Source organism: Schistocerca nitens, chromosome 1 (genome assembly GCF_023898315.1).
Source record: "Schistocerca nitens isolate TAMUIC-IGC-003100 chromosome 1, iqSchNite1.1, whole genome shotgun sequence".
NCBI classification, from domain to species: Eukaryota; Metazoa; Arthropoda; class Insecta; order Orthoptera; family Acrididae; genus Schistocerca; species Schistocerca nitens.
The window spans coordinates 833,086,557-833,109,095 of NC_064614.1; the positions used below are offsets into that span (position 1 = coordinate 833,086,557).

At 39.4% G+C, this 22,539-nt stretch overlaps 1 protein-coding gene across 1 annotated transcript in view; it reads left to right on the forward strand.

Moving 5' to 3' along the window:
• Positions 1-21,928, forward strand: part of LOC126262980 (serine protease easter-like) — a 384,563-nt gene extending 362,635 nt beyond the window's left edge. Inside the window, exon 8 of the mRNA XM_049959933.1 lies at positions 20,527-21,928. Within this exon, the coding sequence (XP_049815890.1) occupies positions 20,527-20,782 (256 nt within the window). The 3' untranslated portion in view covers positions 20,783-21,928. The remainder of the gene's footprint in view (positions 1-20,526) is intronic.
• Positions 21,929-22,539: the final 611 nt, after the last annotated feature.

Below are 22,539 nucleotides of genomic sequence, written 5' to 3' on the forward strand. Positions count from 1 at the left end.
CGCTAATGTCATAGATAGCTATGACCGTAATTGTGAAACAACTTCACAAGAATATGTAACTTCAAAGAATTTTACAGATATTGTTGTAGACTGTACAAAAAGTTGACAATATTCAAAGATCTTGTTCAGCGATGCTACTAACATATGAAGTGTAAATTAAGCAAAAAGTTAACAAATCCCTGTGTAATGTGAAAACATCTTCGACGAATTCTGCAGTTTTCGAGTTGCAATTGTTTAGATACATATTGCTACTAGCATGTTATTATCCATTTCTAAAGAGATGAGTTGTCATCTGCCATGTGATGTGGACAACAAAAGCATCGTAGTCCGTATTTCTCTTTCAGAGTTTTGTTTGAAGATATAGGGAATGGATATAACCTTTTAGCTTAAGGATGTGTGTATCCCTTACTGAAACGATCAGCGAGGTATTATAAGGCAATACTAAAGAAATTCGAGGCTGTATAAAAATTTCCATGTGAGTAGCTCAAATTTTCATGTCTTATAAGTAACTAAAACAGTATACGTAAGAAAATAGGAAACACTGTCAATTGGTGCACGACAATAATTTTGCCTTGAGAGATAATAATAAAGACACAGGCACCAGCAGAAAGAGCGAGAGTCTTAGATATGCAACAGAAAGGTAGAAAAATGCAGGGCGTTTGCACTGAGGTGACAAAAGTCTGAGATACCTCCAAATGCCGTGTCGCACCGACTTTTACCTACCGTAGTGCAGCTATTCGTCGTGCCATGGACCCAACAAGCCGATGGAAGTCTCCTGCAGAAATATTGAGCCATGCCGTCTCTACTGCGGAAACTTTGTCGGAGCAAGATTATGTCGCATAAATGCTCGACAGGATTCATGTCGGGCGATCTGAGTGGCTCAATCATTGGCTCGAATTGTTCAGGACGTTCTTAAAACCAGTCGCAAATAATTGTGGTCTAGTGACATGACAGTTGTCATCCATAAAAATTTCGTCGTTTGGGAACATGAAGACCATGAATGGCTGCAAATGGTCTTCCGATAGGCGAACATCCAGAGGACCCAGTCCATTCCAGCCCTCACTGTTATAGATCTGTGAGTAGGCTTGTTATGTTTTCTTATTGGCAACGTTACGTAGCGCTCTGTATGAAAATCACTGGCTGTGCTGTGTGCAGTCTGTGGCTAGTTTGCATTGTTGTCTGCCATTGTAGTGTTGGGCAGCGGCAGTTGGATGTGAACAGCGCGTAGCGTTGCGCCGTTGGAGGTGAGCCGCCAGCAGTGGTGGATGTGGAGAGAGAGATGGCGGAGTTTTGAAATTTGTAAAACTGGATGTCATGAACTGCTATGTATATTATGATTTTTCAACACTATTAAGGTAAATACATTGTTTGTTCTCTTTTAAAATCTTTCATTTGCTAACTATGCCTATCAGTAGTTAGTGCCTTCCGTAGTTTGAATCTTTTATTTAGCTGGCAGTAGTGGCGCTCGCTGTATTGCAGTAGTTCGAGTAAAGAAGACTTTTGTGAGGTAAGGGATTTGTGAAATGTATAGATTAATGTTAGTCAGGGCCATTCTTTTGTAGGGATTTTTGAAAGTCAGATTGCGTTGCGCTAAAAAATATTGTGTGTCAGGTTAAGCACAGTCTTGTACAATTTTTCTAAGGGGACGTTTCATATGTCGACCCTTAGCCAAGGATACCTCACTGGAATCTTCCGATTTTTTCTTGTAGTTTGTGTAATTAGTGTAGCTTTTGTTTATTGCTAGCGCGTAATTGTAAAGAGAATCTCCTTTGTAGTTGCATTCTTTCATTGTTGTACAGTAAAGCAGTTGTGGCATGCATGTAGATTTGCACCAAGTATTTCGCAGCTGCGCTTGCAATTAACTAGATATTATTTTCAGTGCTATGTTAATGTGTTTTCTTATTTTTGCTCTTCAAATTGTGCTTTTCTGTGTTATCGTGTGAAATACTGTGACAATAATGGCGTGTGAAAAACGTAACACTAGGCTCCAAAGTAAACTGAGAAATAATAGTGACGACGAGCGTAGCTTACCAGCACCACTGTTTAATGTATTAACAGACATTCAAAGTAGTAATTTGATAATTGTGCATAGGGAAATGGAGCGGGCGGCAAATAATGGCCTAGACAGTGAAACAATTAGTGAACAGGGAAGCATTATCGATCGATCGGTCGGCAACAGCTCGCCTCAGGAATCCGAAATGACAGGACACAGTCTTGCAAATACTGTAGATTCAGGTTTTGGGGCCTCACCGTTTTCTCAAATAAGTCAAAACACATTTTCTGCTTGTCAAAATGTGAATGCTGCCGGTGCAAATGCACTGCCGAAATGCAGAGAGGAACAGATTCCAGACACTAATACATTATTACTGCAATTACTGCAGCAAATGAAACAAAATCAGAGACAAACACAGCAACAGTTAGACACAATGGAACAAAATCTTCAAAAGTTAGACACGATGGAAGAAAATCTTCAAAAGTTAGACACAATGGAACAACACCAGAGGCAAACACAGCAACAGTTAGACACAATGGAACAAAATCTTCAAAAGTTAGACACGATGGAATAAAATCTTCAAAAGTTAGACACAATGGAACAACACCAGAGGAAAACACAGCAACAGTTAGACGCAATGGAACAAAGGCTTCAAAAGTTAGACTCAGTGGAACATAAGCTTGAACAAACACGTGAAGATTTAACTACTGAGTTACATAACATTGAATCGAAATGTCAAAAAGTCTGTAATGACGTAAAAACACAAATTTGTGAGTATTTTCAACCTATTTTTTCGCGGCATGAAAATGCATTACAGAATCACGAAGTAGCCATAAAAGAACTGCAAACTATTGTTAATGAAAATCATGAGACCTTGCAAGCTAAAATTGACTCAGTTGCATCTACCGATTCGGTTACGCAACTTGCAAAAACTCAGGAAAACTTAAAGAACACAGTAGATACTCTGAAAATTGGTTCAGAAAGACACATGGAGGAAATTAGTTCATTATCAGAGAAAGTAGTTGAACTTTCGGATCAGCTAAATAATTTATCTGCGAAGGTAGATGATAATCTGAATGACACAAAACCGGTAGTCTTTAATGACACAGAAGAGTGCGAACAAATTAGGAAATTCAAACAAAATCAGAATCAAATTAATACGCAACACCAAAGAGAAATCCGGGAAGTACAAGATCAGCTGACACAGGTAATACAAGAATTACGTATTTCAGAGGACACTCGCGCCCCAATACGGGAAGATGGACATAGAAATACGGAACAGCCACAAAATAATAACACAGCGCATTTCGGAAATTATGAAATAAATTGGCAAGGTGCACCGAATTTTGAAATGGAACCGCCGAAACGACGTAACAATGACCGATATGCGACTCACCGACATGATGATTTTGACTATAAGCTGTTCATTACTGCACGTAAATTCAAAACATTTAAGAATTCCGGCAACGACATTCATCCACAAGCGTGGCTCCATCAGTTCTCTCATTGTTTTCCTCCCAACTGGTCATTAGAGCACAGATTAGAATTTATGTGTGGCTATTTAGAGAATGAACCAGCTGTAAGAATGCGATCGGTCATTCACGATTGTAACAGTGAAGAAGAATTTTACCGTGCCTTCCTCTCAGCATATTGGTCTCAAACTACACAAGACCGAGTAAAACATAGCATCATAATGATGAAACAGTTCGAACAATCTGAATTTTCCAGTCTTGTGAAATATTTTGAAGACATGTTGCACAAGAATCAGTACCTGTCAAACCCATACAGCCCCTCAGAACTCATCCGCATTTGCTTAATCAAATTACCTGAACATTTACGACATATTATTTTGGCAGGACGTTGCAAAGACGACATTGAAGCTTTTCAGGGACTGTTACAAGAACTGGAAATTGACACTGACAATCGGGGAACGCGAAAACAGGAGCACAACAATTACAGATCACATCTGTCACAATTCCGCGATGACAGAAATAATATACGACAAGGCTATTCTTCCAACGTAAATCGTGACCGAAACAGACACCACCCGTATGACAACCGTTGGCAGAGTAGTAATAATTACAGGGAAAGATCACCTCTCCGCGGTAATGACTATCACAGAGACAATCAGAGAAACAGGCAATATGGGAGCCAAAATAATTATTATCAAGGGAGACAGAAAAACTTCAGATGCAACGGTCCAGCGCGCAGTTACAATTCAGGGAGAAATTCTCCACCACGTGACCGACAAGAAAGAAACTATGGAATCTACCGACATGACGACAGACGATATGATCGTAACGACAGACCTGAATTGCATCAGAACTGGCGGGATTCAAACAGAGCAGAGCCCTCTCGACAAGGTGAATTTGTAGAAGTTAGGTCTCCAAATCCCAATAACGACGCCCGCCAACAAAGACACAATAGGCAATGACTCATACAGCTGGCAGCCACAAAACGTACTTACGAAACTGACGACGCAGCTGCCGTAGCTAGTAATTACGTAAAAATGGAAGACATTAGGGACATCTTACTCCAGGAACACGACGTAAAAAATAACAACATTGCATATCCTGTGATTCACATTACTGTAAATGACGTAAAATTTACGGCAGTACTTGACTCTGGCAGTCCCATTTCAGTAATTAGTGAAACAGATTTTAGAAAATGCAACATATCGAACGATTGCCCCACACTTCCGTTACGTAAGATTAAATTACAAGGTGCAATCTTTGGAAAAAGTGTAGATGTACGCCAACAAACCAATTTAGAATTCTTTTGCCAAAGCCACAGCTTCTCTATGAACTTTCTTATTGTTCCATTATTGTCGACGGAAATTATACTGGGAGTAGACTTTTTGAATCAATACAAAGCAATCTTAAGCTTTCACGATGCTGAAATAAGTTTAGAAAAAGAAGGTAAGTCAGTAGCTTTGAAATTTGAAGATTGGCTCTCAAACCATGACGAAGAAATTAATCGGCTTTACCTCCTGCTAAACAACAGTCCGGAATTTTCGACGGAACTTGACACTAACAATCACTCTACAAGTACTGACAGGGATGATATCGACGGCGCATTTGATACTAATGAGTTAATTCAGAATAAAATTCAAACAATTGAGAATTGTAATGACAGTAATAAGCAAGACCTTTTTGAGATTTTACAAGCACATTCCACAGTTTTTACTCACAAAACAGGAACAATCAAGGAATTTCAATACCAATTTCGTGTTCGTGAGCATACTAAATTTTGTGTTAGACCATACGTAATTCCAGCACATTATAGGGACCGTGTTAGAACAGAAATACAATCTATGCTTGATGAGGGCATTATTGAGCCTGCAGTAAGCTCATACAACAATCCATTATATGTTGTTGAGAAGAAAAATGGATCGATCAGGCATGTCTTAGATTCACAGGACTTGCATACATAATTTTCTTTTCCACTACTTGGTAATATTTCTCGTAGAATTAGTTGTGGTGCACCACTTTAATTACATAGACATTAAGATGTGAATATACATTTCCTTTATCTGCATTGTTGTCTTTAATGTAATATTTTTTCTGCTTGAACTTTGTCATGTTTAGGTATAAGATATTTCATTTGCTGCTGCTGTTTGCCAGGCATAGTGTTACTGAATTTGACTTTGTGTTACTCTGCTAAGCCAGTTTTACTACTGATTTATTTTTCTTGTTGCTGCACATTGGCTCATATTAGTTGTAATGTTGCATTGCTTGGTAATTTAGATTTACTGTAGCTTGCTTTGCAATTTTCGATTTTTTTGGTCATTGCTGTTTGTGTTAATTGTTTTGTGCTGCTGCATTGCCTCGTCCCTTAGTTTAGCATCTGAGCTCAGTAGATTTAAGTTAGCTTAAGAGGGGGTAGCCTATAAGAGAATGAGTTGCGATGAATTTGAAGAAATGCACTGAGAGGCTATACGAGAAAAGTACATAAAGCAGGTATAGATAGGACTTTTTGGAAATAATGAAGAACGAAGGGAGATCTCTAAGAACAAAAAAGGTTTTGTTCGCAAAATACTGCAGTACCACATGTTACCCTGAAAACGAACCCTGTCTTTCCTTCCGTATTATTCCGCTATGTGTTTATGTATCCTTGTGTATTTGTCTTTTTCCTGTCTTTATGTGTTTAGCTAATAAGATTTATGTTGTAGAATTTTTCAAATACTATGTTATTTTCTTTGTAAAGATGTTTAAACATTATTTGTTCTGTTTTGTTTTAATGCTCATGTGTGATGTTGATGTTTCAAAAGTTATTCTGATCTTTTATATATTTACTTATGTCATAATTCCTGTAACACTGATGTATATGTCTATTTCTATTCTTTTGTAAAGCCTGTTTTACTACAAATGTTATCTGTATTGTTATGTTCTTTAATGATGTATTTTGTACCTTTGTTATTGTATTCTCATGTTATAAAATTGTAATTGACACCAGTTCATCATATTATTAACTTGTAAGTTCCATTTCACTGCACACGTTTCTGTTGGTCATAGTATATGGACAATATGTGAGAAGTAGGGACTGCTAGTGATTGCACGTGTGTTAATAATTCAGCAAGGGACTGGATAACAGCATTGCTGGTTCTAAGGACAATTTCAAAAACTTTGTGAGTGCACAAGTGGTGGTTATGGACTTGCTATATTCTCTGCAAGACTCTTCGATGGTGATTGTGCACCTGCACAGTTGCAACAGATGGCTGCTAGCCGTCTCTACAAGGACTACAGTGGGTCTGCATCTTTGATGGCCCACCATTACCATTATTTCTACAAGGACTACACTGGGTCTGCATCTTTGATGGCCCACCAATACCGTAATCTCTACCAGGACTACAGTGGGTCTGCTCTGTGATGACCTACTTACCAATATTCTTCAAAACGTCGACTGACTCTGTGGTGGGTTTGCTCTGTTGTGGACCAATACCTGTCTGCATGTCAAGAGTCAGCACTGTCTTTCCGTTGGAAGGACAACACTACTTCTTCAAGACTGCATGGAAATCCACTACTTCCGTGTGCATTTTCTTTTACTGCTCAGACTTTGAGAAAAACACTGCAGTTATACTGTGATGAATGAGCAGGACTGTCTTTATGGACTCTGAGAAAATTGTAGCATTTGACCAACATTGTATCAATAAGTGTGTGCATTTGATATCTCTGTTATTGTAATTATGAAAAATTTTATCAAATCATTATTGGCCACTGCCCAAAACAATTTGTAAAATTTTTTGTGGGGAGCGTGGGGGCTATGTAAGTAGGCTTTTTATGTTTTCTTATTGGCAACGTTACGTAGCGCTCTGTATGAAAATCACTGGCTGTGCTGTGTGCAGTCTGTGGCTGGTTTGCATTGTTGTCTGCCATTGTAGTGTTGGGCAGCGGCAGCTGGATGTGAACAGCGCGTAGCGTTGCACAGTTGGAGGTGAGCCGCCAACAGTGGTGGATGTGGGGAGAGAGATGGCGGAGTTTTGAAATTTGTAAAACTGGATGTCATGAACTGCTATGTATATTATGATTTTTCAACACTATTAAGGTAAATACATTGTTTGTTCTCTTTTAAAATCTTTCATTTGCTAACTACGCCTGTCAGTAGTTAGTGCCTTCCGTAGTTTGAATCTTTTATTTAGCTGGCAGTAGTGGCGCTCGCTGTATTGCAGTAGTTCGAGTAAAGAAGATTTTTGTGAGATAAGTGATTTGTGAAATGTATAGGTTAATGTTAGTCAGGGCCATTCTTTTGTAGGGATTTTTGAAAGTCAGATTGCGTTGCGCTAAAAAATATTGTGTGTCAGGTTAAGCACAGTCTTGTATAATTTTTCATAGATCTGATTTTTCATAGATCTAACACCGGCTTGCGTAGTGTTTTGTTGAGAACTTAGGCACATGGCTTCTTGAGGACTGGGCCACATTCGAACCCTGCACTTAGCTCTTACGCACTGAAATCGTGAACCATCTGACCAGATCATGGTTTTCCAGTCATCTGGGGTTGAACCGATATAGCTACAAGCCAGGAGAGGCGCTGCAAGTGATGCCGTGTTGTTAGCAAAGGCACTCACGTCGGTTTGCTGCCAAGTTTCTCGTCTCTGTCCTAACGGGTACGTTCCTCATACATTCCACATTAACTTCTGTAGTTATTTAACGCAGTGTTGCTTCTCTGTTAGCACTGACAAGTCTATGCAAACGCCGCTGCCCTCGGTCGTTAAGTGAAGGCCGTCAGCCACCACGTTGTCCCTGGTGAGAGGTAATGCCCGAAATTTTGTATTTCGACACACTATTGACACCGTGGACCTCGGAACATTGAATTCCCTAACGATTTCCGAAATGAAATGTCCCATGTTTCTAACTTCAACTACCACTCCACGTTCATAGTCTGTTAATTCACGTTGTGCAGGTATAGTAACGTCCAAAACCTTTTCACATGTATCACCTGAGTGCAAAACACAGCTCTGCCACTGGACTTCCCTTTTATACCTTGTGTATGCAATACCACCGCCATCTGTGTATCTGCATATCGCTATCCCGTGACTTTCGTCAATTCAGTGTATATCTGATATTTCGTTTTAATAGTGGCAGTGACTGGCACTTTGTTTTCCTTTTTATTTTCTTTCTGCGTTGCAGAGTGGGCGTGCGGCTGGGCGAGTGGGACCAGCGTACGGACGTGGACTGTTACGGCGAGATCTGCGCGCCGCCGGCCGAGGACTACGGCGTCGAGGAGGTCATCCCGCACCCAGACTTCAGGCCACAGGCCACCAGCAACGTCGACAACGACATCGCGCTGCTAAGGCTCGACCGCGACGCGCCCGATAACTGTGAGTGTCGTGCTGCCGGCTGCTCTTTCTCAAAACACTGCCCAGGTCAATTAGAGAATATGTTTCGTATCAGACTGGTACAGTATCCACAATAAAGGCAGCCCCTCATGAATTACCAGTAGTTGCTGCAAAAACAGGTATACCCTGAGGTGAATATCGCACCAAATTAACTTGGGGCCGCTCTATCGATTGGGACCATATACGTAAGTCTCGGGCTAGATATTGTTTGCAGTAAGAACCAGAACGTCTATTTTTATTGTTCGATCGGACTCTTGGTGATCAGTCACTGACAACATAGTTGGCTGGCTTCAAAGTTCAGCACACATGTTACATACGAAACTCTCTACAATCGAAGATGGTGTCCTTCATATCAATAATATTTTTTATTTTTTCCAAGTCGATAAGGACTGAGAACTAATGCAAGTCAATCGTCAATTAAATCAGTGGAACAAATAACTTTCTGCAGCGTTTAAGTTTGTGTTTCCACCAAACTGATAAACTGAGATGCCATACTGCCATAACATTGTTTTTTGTCTCTTTACTGTTAATTCAAATCAACCAATGCTGGTGAAGGATTGAAAAGAGTTTTCATATTCATTCGAAACATTACAAATAAGAACGGGCGAATTCAAACGTAAGTAATTTTTCATGAAGTACGTTCCACAACTTGTTCACTGTGAGCGACTTTACGCTGTTGTCCTGTGTGCAAGGCTTCCTGTGGTTTTAATTTTGTTTCTGGAACTCGGATATGGACTCCTATAACCTGACAGGCTTCAGTAGATTTCATTTCCATCTGACGTATTCCATCTTTTTGATTTTGTAATGTGTGAAAACAGACAGTTACTGTTTACAGCAATAAGGTATTCCTTATCTTGTCCCTCAGTCAGCACTGTCGTTAAATTTTGTTTAAGTTGTTAATGTTTGTCCTGACATTTACCTTTTTAATAAGTGGTATGCATAAATTCATGAACATATATTTCGTGTTTGCAACTAAATGAAAGGCAGTTCATTTTTTCCACACACATTTCCCTTCTTTTGTTTCCCAAGCATCTATAGTGGCTATTTTGATGTTGCTAATCCAGGTGTGTCGATCTGGAAATGTATTTTGTCAGTCTGTATGCAACAGACGGCCTATTTTCGGCATTTCTCGACTAAATTCGCCATTTCACTTACATTTCCCTCTGTGTGTTGAATTTCTGTGTTTTCACGCAGATTCAGTCACCGGGAAAGGTGGAAGTGAAGTAATGAAATAAATTTGGTCGGGAAAACCGGCCATCTGAAATATGCAGCTCGACTAAATACATCTCCAGGACGATACACGTAGATTAACAACATCAGAACTGACCACCGAAGTTGATTTACAAATACAAGAAGTAAAACAAGTATGCCAAAAAAACAAACTACCATTTATTTTGTTGTAAAGACGGAATACACCTCCGTGAATTCTGAAGCGGCTAAGGATCCGTGGAAAACGAATAAAATGATTAATGTAGATAAAATTTAGAAATATACATTAAGAATACGAATATCTGGAATATGTGAAAATCAATTATTGTAAATTTTGTTGTATTAGAGTTTATAAAAGAGTCCCATTTCTGTAAATTCCAGCTTTCATCAGACCAATCTGTCTGCCAGTTAGTACTGAGATGAGGCAGGCGACGTTCGTCGGGAAGAATCTTGTTGTTGCTGGATGGGGTACAACAGAATATGGTAAGCCTCTCCACGTATCAACAACTTCACTAAGGAATAATGTTCTTATTTGAGGGTATCGAAGATAATCATTAGTCTCAAACATCATTCGTTGACTGAATAAGGAAAGGGCTTGTACTGTGTGTTGTCGATTTAAAGAAAGACAACAAATGCACCAAGCCTTAAAACGATTCTCAACCATGCAGAACTTTTACTATCTCTCTTCTTCCCATTGGAAACACCATTAAGAATAAAGGTGTACACCATTAAGAATAAAGGTGTAACATCGCTAAGTTATCGTTTTCAAGATACGACTAAAAGAAGTTTTTTTTTCAGACCAGCTCAATCTTCTAAACTCGTGATGAGATTTTTAACTCCAGCGTTTTTAATGCTTCCGGTTTTTATTGATACTGTCCTGGTTTGAGAAATCCAAGTGCGCTAGCAGCTTGAGGAGGTTCCTTATGTGTTAAACAACACTGTGTTTGGGTTGTGAATTAGGGACAATCAATCTATGGTCGTTGTCGTCAAGTAACTGTACCATATATATTACCAACAAATATTATGTTCTGGAAGGTGTAATTTGTTCAAAAGTCCCATAAATTCGTTGAAAGTAGTACATGCGTACACACTAGCTGTTTACTGATAGGATGCCACTTCTCACAAGCAATATTTCACCTATTCAAGTATTTATATGGTGTAAAATCCGCCTTTAAAATACTTATCTTGCTGGACATTTTCTGAGGGTGAGGATCACAGATGTGTTTTGAACGAAAAACCGAGCAGGTTAGCACTCTGGACATGCATTCTGGAGGACGACGGTTAAAACCCACGTCCAGCCACCCTGAGTTAGGTTTCCAGTGATTTCCCTGAATCGCTTAAGGCGAATGTCGGGATGGTTCCTTCGAAAGGGCATAGCCGCTTCCCTTCTCCATCCTTCCCTGATTCAAGCTTGTGCTCCGTCTCTAATGACCTCATTGTCTACTGGACGTTAAAAACTAATCTGTTCCTCCTCCTCCCGATCCAAAACAAGGAAATGTAGAAATTAGAGAAGACCATTCTTCCAGCTGCTGTTAGATTTCTTCTTTCTTTCATGACATGAAAGATCCTACTTGGAGTGAGAGTTTTTGATCGTTCAACTTCTGTACGTATACTATTCGTTATATTTGATGATGTTTCGGTACTCTTCATGTGGTCCTTAGGAGGCTGAGTGCCCACTGTTCTAGTCCTGGCAGTACAAGGAATTAACCCTCTATGTGCCAGGTAGCAATTCTAACTACACTGCTGATTCACATACGTCCTCTACAAATTGCTGCACATTTACCAATGTAATACATTTATGTCGGGTTTCATTAATGCATCAGTTTTGTTTTATAAAGTTCGACAGATGATGTGGTTAAATTAGGTGTTTCATTGGACCAGAAATCACTTGCATGGTGAAACAAAATCTGTGGAAAACGTTTTCATAACAAATCAAGATATGGAAGCATACATGGTAACGTCTATACTTCATCTGAATAGCGTATTCGTGGATAACGACTTTTTGTATTTCTCTAAACTTAGTTTCTGGCATTTGGTCTCCTGTCATACTTATGTTTAGGGAATAAGCGATGGCGAGAAAGTTCAGTTCTTCTGTGCAACACAACATAACATTTAATGTCAGTGTACGCATCAGATGAAAACTATACTAAATCTGGTCCCATAGAGCCGCTTTTTTCATCTAATTGGTGAATTCATGGTGTGAAGCAGTGATTACATGTACACATTATCACCTGGGGTCTCTTCTTCTAAGGCGGGTACTATGAGTGAAATACCTAAGGCAGGCCTGTCCAAACAGCAATTTGCGAGCGCGAGCGCTCCAGCCTGGGTCCTACCCAGCGAGTGAGTTGAAGGATGAGGAGGAAGAGGAAAATCGAGACTGCAGCTCGACAACTCTAGAGCGATTTAGTCGCCTTATCAGGCATCAGGCTGTTCGCTGACGTTATTGTTTGTGTTAAACTTGATTTAGTTCTGCATTAGGAATACTATGGCGTCAATGTCCCTGCCAAAAAAAAGAAAAAGTGAAGAAGCCACAGCAATTTTATTATCCATAGGCCAAGCGAGGTGCTTAATAAGGCATCACACTATTATGAGCTGGAAAAACACTCACTGACACTTCATTATAACACCGGGCAGAAAGCAGACCAGTGTGGCCGAGCGGTTCTAGGCGCTTCAGTCTGGAACCGCGCGACCGCTACGGTCGCAGGATCGAATCCTGCCTCGGGCATGGATGTCTGTGATGTCCTTAGGTTAGTTAGGTTTAAGTAGTTCTAAGTTCAAATGGACTGATGACCTCAGATGTTAAGTCCCATAGTGCTCAGAGCCATTTGAACCGGCAGAAAGACTGTACAATGCACTTGCATTCTGAAGAACGACAGTGGATGCTGAATGAAGGCGGACATTAGCGAAAAAAGTGAGTTAATGATAAGTATAGTGGTGACATAATCTTTTATGGAGGACATCTTGAGGTATTTGAATTCATTAAGTGTCTTAATGCAAGGGGAGAATCATTTGGTAACAGATATGGCGAACAAGATTGATGCTACGAATATATGGAAAAATAAGCTTCAAGTTCATGACATGGAACATTTCCCGTGGCTCAAGCTAGTCGTTTGTGGACCAGACATGACTGATTACGTTTGAGGAACGGGAATACTTCAACATGAGTTCTTTATTTTTATTTCACACGTCTAGTTCAGTATAACTTAATTGAGGAGCAAATGACGACGCTCATGCAACATGTAAGTACATGAAATTACAACATAAAAGTAATAACAGATCAAATAAAAAGTTAATGAACCCAAAAAAGACAATCATTAAGTTTATATAAACGCAATCATAATATAACACAGGAATCACCTTAATTTTTCAAGGAACTCCTCGACAGAATAGAATGAATGACCCATAAGGATACTCCTCAGTTTCGATTTAAAGTGCGTGGATTACTGCTAAGATTTTTAACTTGCTGTGGTAGCTATTGAAGATGGATGCAGTAGTATACTGCACAGCTTTCTGCACAAGAGTCAACGAAGTGTGATCAAAATGCAGATCGATTTCTGTCTGGTGTGAACTCGGTCAAAGCTGCTAAGTCTTGGAAATACGATGATATTATTAACAAGAAACGACAGTAAAGAATGAATACATATTGAGAGGCCAATATTAGAATACCAACACTAATCGACAGGGGTCGGCAAGAGGTTCGCGAACTTACACCACTTGTTGCCTAAACCGCCGGTATCTGAGCCAAAAATATTTCAGAATGGGAAGAATTACTCCAGATATAATACCACATGTCATAAGAGAATGAAAATAAGCTAAGTAGACCACTTTTCGCGTCGAGCTGTCACTTACTTCAGATAACGTTCGATTGGTAAAAGTGGCAGCATTAAGTCTTTGAACAAAATCCTGAACGTGGGTTTTCCACGACAGATTACTGTCTATCTGAACGCCTAGAAATTTGAACTATTATATTTCACTAAGCATATGTCCATTCCGTGAAATTAAAACGTTGGGTTTTGTTGAACTGTGTGTTAGGAACAGTAAAAACTGAGTCTTACTGTGATTTAGCATTAGTTTGTTTTCTACAAGAGATGAACTTATGTCATGAACTGCACTGCAGTGCCAACGTTGCACACAACATCCTTTACTACCAACCTTTACTAGCAAGCTAGTGTCATCAGCAAACACAAATACTTTAGAATCACATGTAGTACCAGAGGGCGTATCATTTACATAAACAAAGAATAGGAGTGGCCCCAGCACTTATCCATCGGAATCCCCCATTTAACTGTGCCCACTCAGACACTCTCAACACTGTGAATAATGACGTTTTGCTGCCTGTTGTTAAAGTAAGATGTCAACCAATTTGGAGCTACTTCTCGTATTCCATAATGGTCCAACTTCTGGAGCAATATTTTGTGTTCAACACAATCAAAGGCCGTAGTTAAATTAAAAAAGTTGCATAGCGTTCCAAACTTTTTGTTTAGTCAATCCAGTACCTCACAGAGAAAAGAGAATATAGCATTTTCAGTTGTTAACTTCTAAAACCGATCTGTAGATTTGACAGCAGATTATATGAAATAAAATGATCAATTATCCTTACATACACAGCTTTTTCAATAATTTTGGCAAACACTGATGGCATAGAAATAGATCTAAAATTGTTTACGTTATCCCCTTTTATAAAGTGGCTTTACTACTGAGTACTTTAATCGTTCAGAAAACTGACCTTTCTTAAAGGGAAAATTACAAAGTGCAAATTAAATGTACAGGACTAACATGTCCAGCACAGTATTTCAATATTCAGCCAAGCACTCCACCATATCCCTGAGGATCCGTAGTCTTCACTCATTTATTCACTGACTCAATGTCCCCCTTGTCAGTATCACAGAGGAGTATTTCAGACATAAGTCTCGGAAAGGCATTTTCAGAGGGAGTTACAGGACTTCCTGTAGAATCTAACTTTTTAGATAATTCACCAGCAGAAAGTGATTGTTGAGTACAGTACATATATCTGACTTCTCAGTAAGAGAAATATTTTTATACTAACTGACTTATGTTGTCGACCTTGTGCTGCTGACGTGACACGTCCTTCACGACTGACCATATGGTTTTAATTTTAACCTGTGAATTAGCTACTCTATTTGTCTACCACATACTCTTTGTCTTCGTAATAACATTTTTAAGCACTTTACAGTACTGTTTGTAATGAGCTACTGCAGCTCGATTGTGACTACTCCTAACATTTTGATATAATTCCCACTTTGTTCTACATGATGTCCTTATCCCCCTAGGTAGGCACTCAGGCTGCCTTTTAATACTAGTACCCTGTTCAGAATGTTTTAATGGAAAGCAACTTTCAAAGAGCATGAGAAATGTATTAAGGAAAGCAATATATATGTCATCTATATTATTGGCACTATAAACATCCTGCCACTCTTGTTCCTTAATGAGGCTTAAAAATCTCTCTGTTGTCGTTGGCTTAGCTTTTCTACATAACTTGTAATTATATACAACATTAATTGTATACAACATTTATGTTACCTTTCAGTGTTAAAATTCATGCCTCATGCTCTGAAAGGCCAATTACCCTTTCACTTATAGCATGCCCATGTAGTAAGGAAGAATGAATAATGATATTGTCTATGGCTGTGCTGCTGTTTCCTTGTACCCTGGTTAGAAAAAATCGCAGTCTGCATCAGATCTTATGAAATTAGGAGATCTTTCAACATCCTTTTTCATACTCGATCAAATACAAAATTAATATTGAAGTCACTACATTCTGAAGTCAGAATCAGGAGAATTGTAAATAACAGAAATTAGAAGTTAAGTTTCATTAAATTCTACTGTCCCTGCACAACATTCAAATATATGTTCAGTGCAGTACAATGATACACCTAGGACTCAAATGGAATACTGGTTTTTACATACACAGCCACTCCCGACTCAGCAAAGAACTCCTTGAAAAACAACCAGCTAAACTTTATCCTGGTAATGGAAGTCTCTGAATTGTCAAATTGTTTATGTAGTGCTCCAATACACCAACACAGTCAGAGTCAACATCTATAAGCAGTTCGCTAACTTTATCTCTAATACCTCTTATATTTTGATGAAATACGGTAATTTCTTCACTACTTGGATATTGACCTCCTTCGAAGGTGATTCCTTTGTTAGAAGGACTCCTTTTAAGCAGGGATATCTATCAGCTGACTTCAATATAAAAAGGTGCAGCTCTAACACCAACTACTACAGGAATTTTCCCATGAGTGATCCCTCACTGTCCACTACACTGTCACATATAAGTACTTCCAGCCTCCCCGTTCTTACCTATCGAGCTGCAGGTCATGCCTAGTGAAACCCAATCTGTTGATGGATTCTACTGGCACCACTGCAATGTGAGTCATGCCTTTCTCCATCAGCGCCTTCTCCAGCCCCATGCTAACACACCTAACAGCAGCATTAAGAGGAGGCCGTTCATGACGCTGAAACAGTTGCACGAAGTGAGCCTTAGTGCCACTAATTTGAGTAACTATCTTTACCAGGTCGCCACCTACATCATACTCCCTGTCCCTATCGAGAATATTTGCAGCTCCACCCACAATCACCACCTGATCCTCTTTCGTAAAATTCCTGCATAACTTCCCTATGCTGTCACCTGAGCCCACCCTGCACTAGGCTTCTGAATGCTGGTGACCTGGTACTCACTCGTCAAAACTTCCTGAAACTATTGGCCCTCACCTCTGCCATGTGAACTACCTAGCAGCAGAATCTTCTTCCTTCTGTTAGAATTTGCAACTGACTTAGGCTACCTATCTGCTGAGGACTGCTGCATATTTCCTGCACCTACAGCTACAAGGGGCTCCTCTCCACTAAATTCTGTCTGTTGGTCAAATCTGTTGGTTATACACAAAGCGCAACTGTCTGTATACCCCTACTCCTAGCTGCCTTCTTACCAACAGCCTGTTCCCATTCCCCAGCGCCCTTTGCACTCCTCAACCTATCTAGTTCCTCCTTTGCGTTTTGTAACTGCACTGTAAGGGCACAGATCTTACCCTCCTGCTACTCTATCAGTTTATTCCTGCGACAAATTCTGCATTTCCAGGAGAGGGGAAGCCAGTGGGTTAGAATGCCCCCTGGCTTCCCCAGTGGATTGCCCTCAATGAAAATACCTTGAACAAATCTGACACTGCAACCCACTACTGACAAAGCTATGGCAAAACCTACACTTCTCACTCCTCTAAAATGTTAACAGTTAATGAAAAAACTAAATGTTTACGTTACCTAAGTTCAATTTCAACAGTAGAACTATTTAAAGAACTAGCAATAGTTATCTAGAATGTCGCACTCTACTAAGGAAGCAAATACTTTTATTAATACTACTAAGCCATAACTAATACCAATACCACAAAATTTCTTATGTAAAACCAAAAATTCAAGCGACCACTGGAACACTCAACAAAATTGAAAAGAGTGAACGATAGTTTTCCTGAAATATTTCACTAAAAACAAAAAACCGCCTGCAGAAAACTGGCGTACTAAATTTAATAAACGACTTCAACGCACAAACACCTATATAAAAAAACAGTGGGCAAAAGTTTCAGAAAGTTTATTAAACCGTTATTTCACCAGAAACAACACTACACACCGTTGAAAACAACTAAATTTAATAACCGAATAACAGCACACAAGTAATTTTGTCAGTTCTTAGCTTAAGAGCCGCTCCAGCTGCAACCACACGCCACGAAATGTATAGATACTGCCGAGACTTCGATGGACGACATAAACACTCGCACCTGAATAACAGACCACTCGAACCAATAACACAAAAAGAAAAATTGAAATGAATGAAAGTCCACTAATAAGTTACTTTTAAAGCAAATATTAACACCAATAATCTTTAAAATAGGTATATGAAATCTAAAGCCTTATAAAGTATTGGCGAGCAACTTGAGCAGCAGTCCAGCACATGTGGTGTCACACCAAAGAGATTCCAAGACATTGCTCGAATAACGACGGATTTCGATTATCTGTCAGACCATTCTCGCATTTGGCTGCTAATATATCTCATTACTTCCAAATTGAGCTCATAGACGTAACCAGCTTACTGTCCTGTTTATCCAATCTAGGAATTTACAAGAATGTTACTCCAAGAGCAATATTCTCGGCTGCACAGAGAAGCCTGTATAGTTAATTTAGTAACTGTTTCAACACATGTGTCTGAATGTTTTTTTTTTCCTTCTGTCATGAAATTGAGAATCCCACTAACGTTAGAATTTTCCAGATTCCGAATATTTCACTGTATTACGAACCATAGGACTAGATATATTACATATTCTAAAACAGAAATGTGTAAAATGTATAAACATTCCAACTTAATGTTCAACACCTGAATCTGAAGTTTCTTGTGGTATTACTCACCGTAGTAGCACTATCTATTGTACTTCTGTACTAGAGTAACAAAATTTGCTGCTTTGGCAAAAAAAAAAAAAAAAAAAGGAAATTAAATGAAAAATAAACACCCATGATAAAATCTTGTTTGTAGGAGTATGGTGTAATATTCAATGTGATGCAAAAACGTCTTCTTAAGTTTCCCATGCATGCAGCCGTTGGCATATAGAGATCTTAATCATACAGCTACTCAAAATAGCATAGTGGTGGGGGAAACTGGGGTGCTGAGCAGAGTCGACGTAACTCACAGAGTGTGAATCTTGGCAAGGCCTGATCTAAGGGGGTGGTAAAACCTACCATGTCAGTTTCATGCACAATCAATGTAAAAAAACAACAATTTGGTTTGATTGTACAGGTGCACTTTATTTAATACTGTAGAATTTCCACTCTGAAGCATAGTTTGCACTGGAGAAATTACCTTTCCTGTCCAAAGTTCTTTCTGAGGAAACCATAAGTAATACAGGGATTATTCTAATTACTTTGCAAACTGAGGTTTTTGCTAAATGTCCCCACTGTACGTTTTATGCAGAAGAGGTGTTCTTCACACATCCATATGGACTCAAGAACGTGTGACTAGTCCAGAAATCGAAACAAATCAACATTTAACCAGTTTCTGACATTTTAATATGGCCTCACTAAAATCATAAGACTTATATCAGTAGTTCTTAGTCTCGCACGAAATCCAAGTCCTTTCAGTTTTATGCAGTTCTTGGTAAGATATCTCTTCATTCAGATCCATCTGTATGAAATACATTTTTCTGTGTCTTTTTTATCTTCTATTTTACTGTCAATGATAACTTTCTACGTTTATTTCGAGATTTTTGGAGATTTACTTCTTGTTGCCTTTTTCTTTCGAACCCTTAATAGTTCCTTTACGTCTCTACCCATTTACTTTTCTCCATTCTTCCCCACAGCCAGATTTCAGAGCTTTCAAGTCATTTCTCGTCTTACTTCCGTAATGTCATCTTTTCTGTGTCACCTCTAACAAGATTCCAAATAAAGTATTTTACTCTTGTTGTAAGCAGTCCTTATATCTTTTTAAATGCTTCCTTTCAATGTTCTATTCTTATTTTTTCCTGTTTGAAATATTAAGAAATTATTTTTGGTTATGAGAAATCGACACTGACAAACTAGGCGGGGTTGTTGATGGTATCTTGAGAAACAAACTGAGAACTCAAACCCATGTGTGGAATAACAAAATACAGCATGCAAATCATAGGGACTGACGATTACTTCTAGGTCACGCTTTCGGCAGCAAACATGGGTATTTATATCTATAACGCTGTGATAGGCGTGGATGCATTCGACGTTGTCTAACGATTTCACTAGTGGCAGATCTAAGTAATCGCACTGTGGACGATTCACTTGCGTCCATCGCAGCAGAACACGCATTACCTGCAGAATTGGTGGCCTGATTGGACCAGTAATTTCTAATTTCTGTAGCAACATTAGCGTACTGGGCATGGGTACTTATTGTCAAAGTATTTCTCAAGATGCTCTCTACACCCTTCGAAGTCTGGCGGTGTCTTATTGGTCCCTGTATATTCGCTCTTCCACAGCAACTTTTAGATGTATATAACATTTCTAAAATATGCATATTACGTGAAATCACTCATTTCAATGACACAGTTAAAACTATATCAATCCAGTTTCGTATGAGTGGTTCTGGCATCTCAGCCTGACGATTTTGGAAGCCCACCAGAATGCATGGACCTAGACTACAGCTAGGTGCCGCTCCTAAAATTTGCGAGCGCTGCTGAGAACACTAGTTAGTAGACTGCAGCGGAGCACTGTGCCAAATACTTCCCAGAAACATAGGAATACGGAATTTGCCTGTAGCCCTTCATCCATGATTCAACGATGTTGTGCAAGAGAAGGTCAAGCTGAGTTTCTATATCTGTGCTGATCAGTCGAAAGAAATGTTCTGTCTCAATGAAATTTATTATATACCCATGTTTTGGTTAATACGCGCGTGTTGGTGTTTTGCAGGTGACATCAGCCCAGTGAAGCTGTACGTCGGGGTGCCGGTGGTGGACGAGCACACCTGCCAGCAGCGGTACTCGCGCTGGAATCGACGCATCGTGCCGTCGCAGGTATGCGCCGGTGGTAAGGAAGGCAAGGACTCCTGCTCCGGCGACAGCGGCGGCCCGCTCATGGCTTTCGAAGGCCAGCCACCTAGGGGTGTCCTCGTTGGCCTCGTCTCATTTGGCCCCCGAAACTGCGGCATGGTGGGCTATCCCGCTGTCTACACCCGTGTCTCCTCCTTCCTCACCTGGATACTGGACACCATTCGACCTTAACATCAAGCACACGACCTGCATCAGACCAAATCATTGTGGCTGACCACCACGAATATCGTTCGACTGGATGCATCCAGACGAATTACGTCAACTCTCAGACACTAATGTTCACGTTACTGCAATGAATATCAAAGACATTATATCTTAAGAGGTGTCAACTTAAGGCAGTGTCTCCTCTCACACCGTTTGCACCAACGTCTTTAAGATATTCATTATCAAATTTTCCTTTGTCCTCATCTTTTTTGTGTAGTACACACAAAATTGTGCAACAAATTATCATTAAAGAAAAAAAAAAGAAATATGTACTGTACATATGTGGAAAGAGCGGAGAACGTGATTATGATGGCAAAAAACATGAGAAAATTTTAATAAAATTCGTTTTGTGAACAGTAAAATTTCGTGAGGCTCTCACACGTGGAAACAGGGAAGGTAAGTACAACTGAGAACAACAGGATTTCAGAGGATTAATCTTGACGAACAATTGATTCATTGTAAATGATGTGAAAACATGGTACTACTAACAATTGCCTCACCATCTGACACAGAATACTGTCCTGCGTAGTAACAAACCTAAATTATCCTTGTTTCTTGTGTCTCCTTGTTCCCTAGTTTCAAGAATTACATGTTGTGTATACGTTCATCATAAAAGCAATTGCTTTGATCACTTTCTCGTCGCTCGTTATCTCATTTACAGTAGTTATTAATAATTTATGCAAATTTTTTGGTATGTCCACCTCCGTAAATGAGTGGCCAGTATAGAATGCTGATATGTAGAAGATCCGCGTTCGTTTCACTTCACTGCAAACTCATTTTCCTTGGTGCGAGAGCTGTGACGTGATGCCAGTTGCGGAGCTACTTGAATAAGAAGTAGCGAACTCAAGCTCTGGAAAGTCAGCAAAACGGCTCGGAGAGCGGGTTGCTGATCACATGCCCTCCACTCCACATCCACGCGACCCCGATTAGTAGTGGATGATCGTGTTTTATAGCAGAGAAATTGATTTCGAGCCGTGAAACCATGCTGTTTACTAAGTGAATTTTGTGAATTGTAATTTATTTTGTTGTCCTTGTGCATCATGGGACTGAGCTGGATCATTAATAGATTGTTAGTTTTGTTAATTGCTATTTATAAATAAACGTTTTAAAATACATTTTGTTTCATTGCTGAAGTTCATGTAAAATGGAATCATAGTCTAAGCAAACCATGGCTATGACTGAGCTTAAGGATTCCTTTCTAGGTACCTCAGTTGTTCCTGCTGCACATAAAAAGTCAATCACATGAAAGCCAGTGCTATGTAGGCAGCTCAGGGTTTGCCACCTGGTGTACCTAGATTGTGAGTGTGCTGGGCAGTGGGCTGAAGTTGTGAAGTCTTTTATTTAATTTGTACGTTGTAATGCTTGATAGTCTTGCATGAAATGAATCCTGGAAACCACACTCTTCTATAAGGGCCTGAAAGCTATATGTGCAAACAGCCAGAAACCGATGGAGGATATACTGTTCATAGTCTTTTGTCCACTGGTCCACAATTCATCTCGTCGAGACTAAAGTGAAATATCATAACTCTCTATGAATAATGCAAAGTATTTGAGAATTAGGGCGACAAATAAGAGTTATTTGTAATTTGACGAAACAGTATATTATAATCAATACTTACATGCACAAGAATAATTAATTTTTGCAAATATTTAAAGCTTGTTCTGTCAGCACTGAGCACTTGACACAGTTAGAAGACGATTTATGCTCTATGTTCATAATTGTC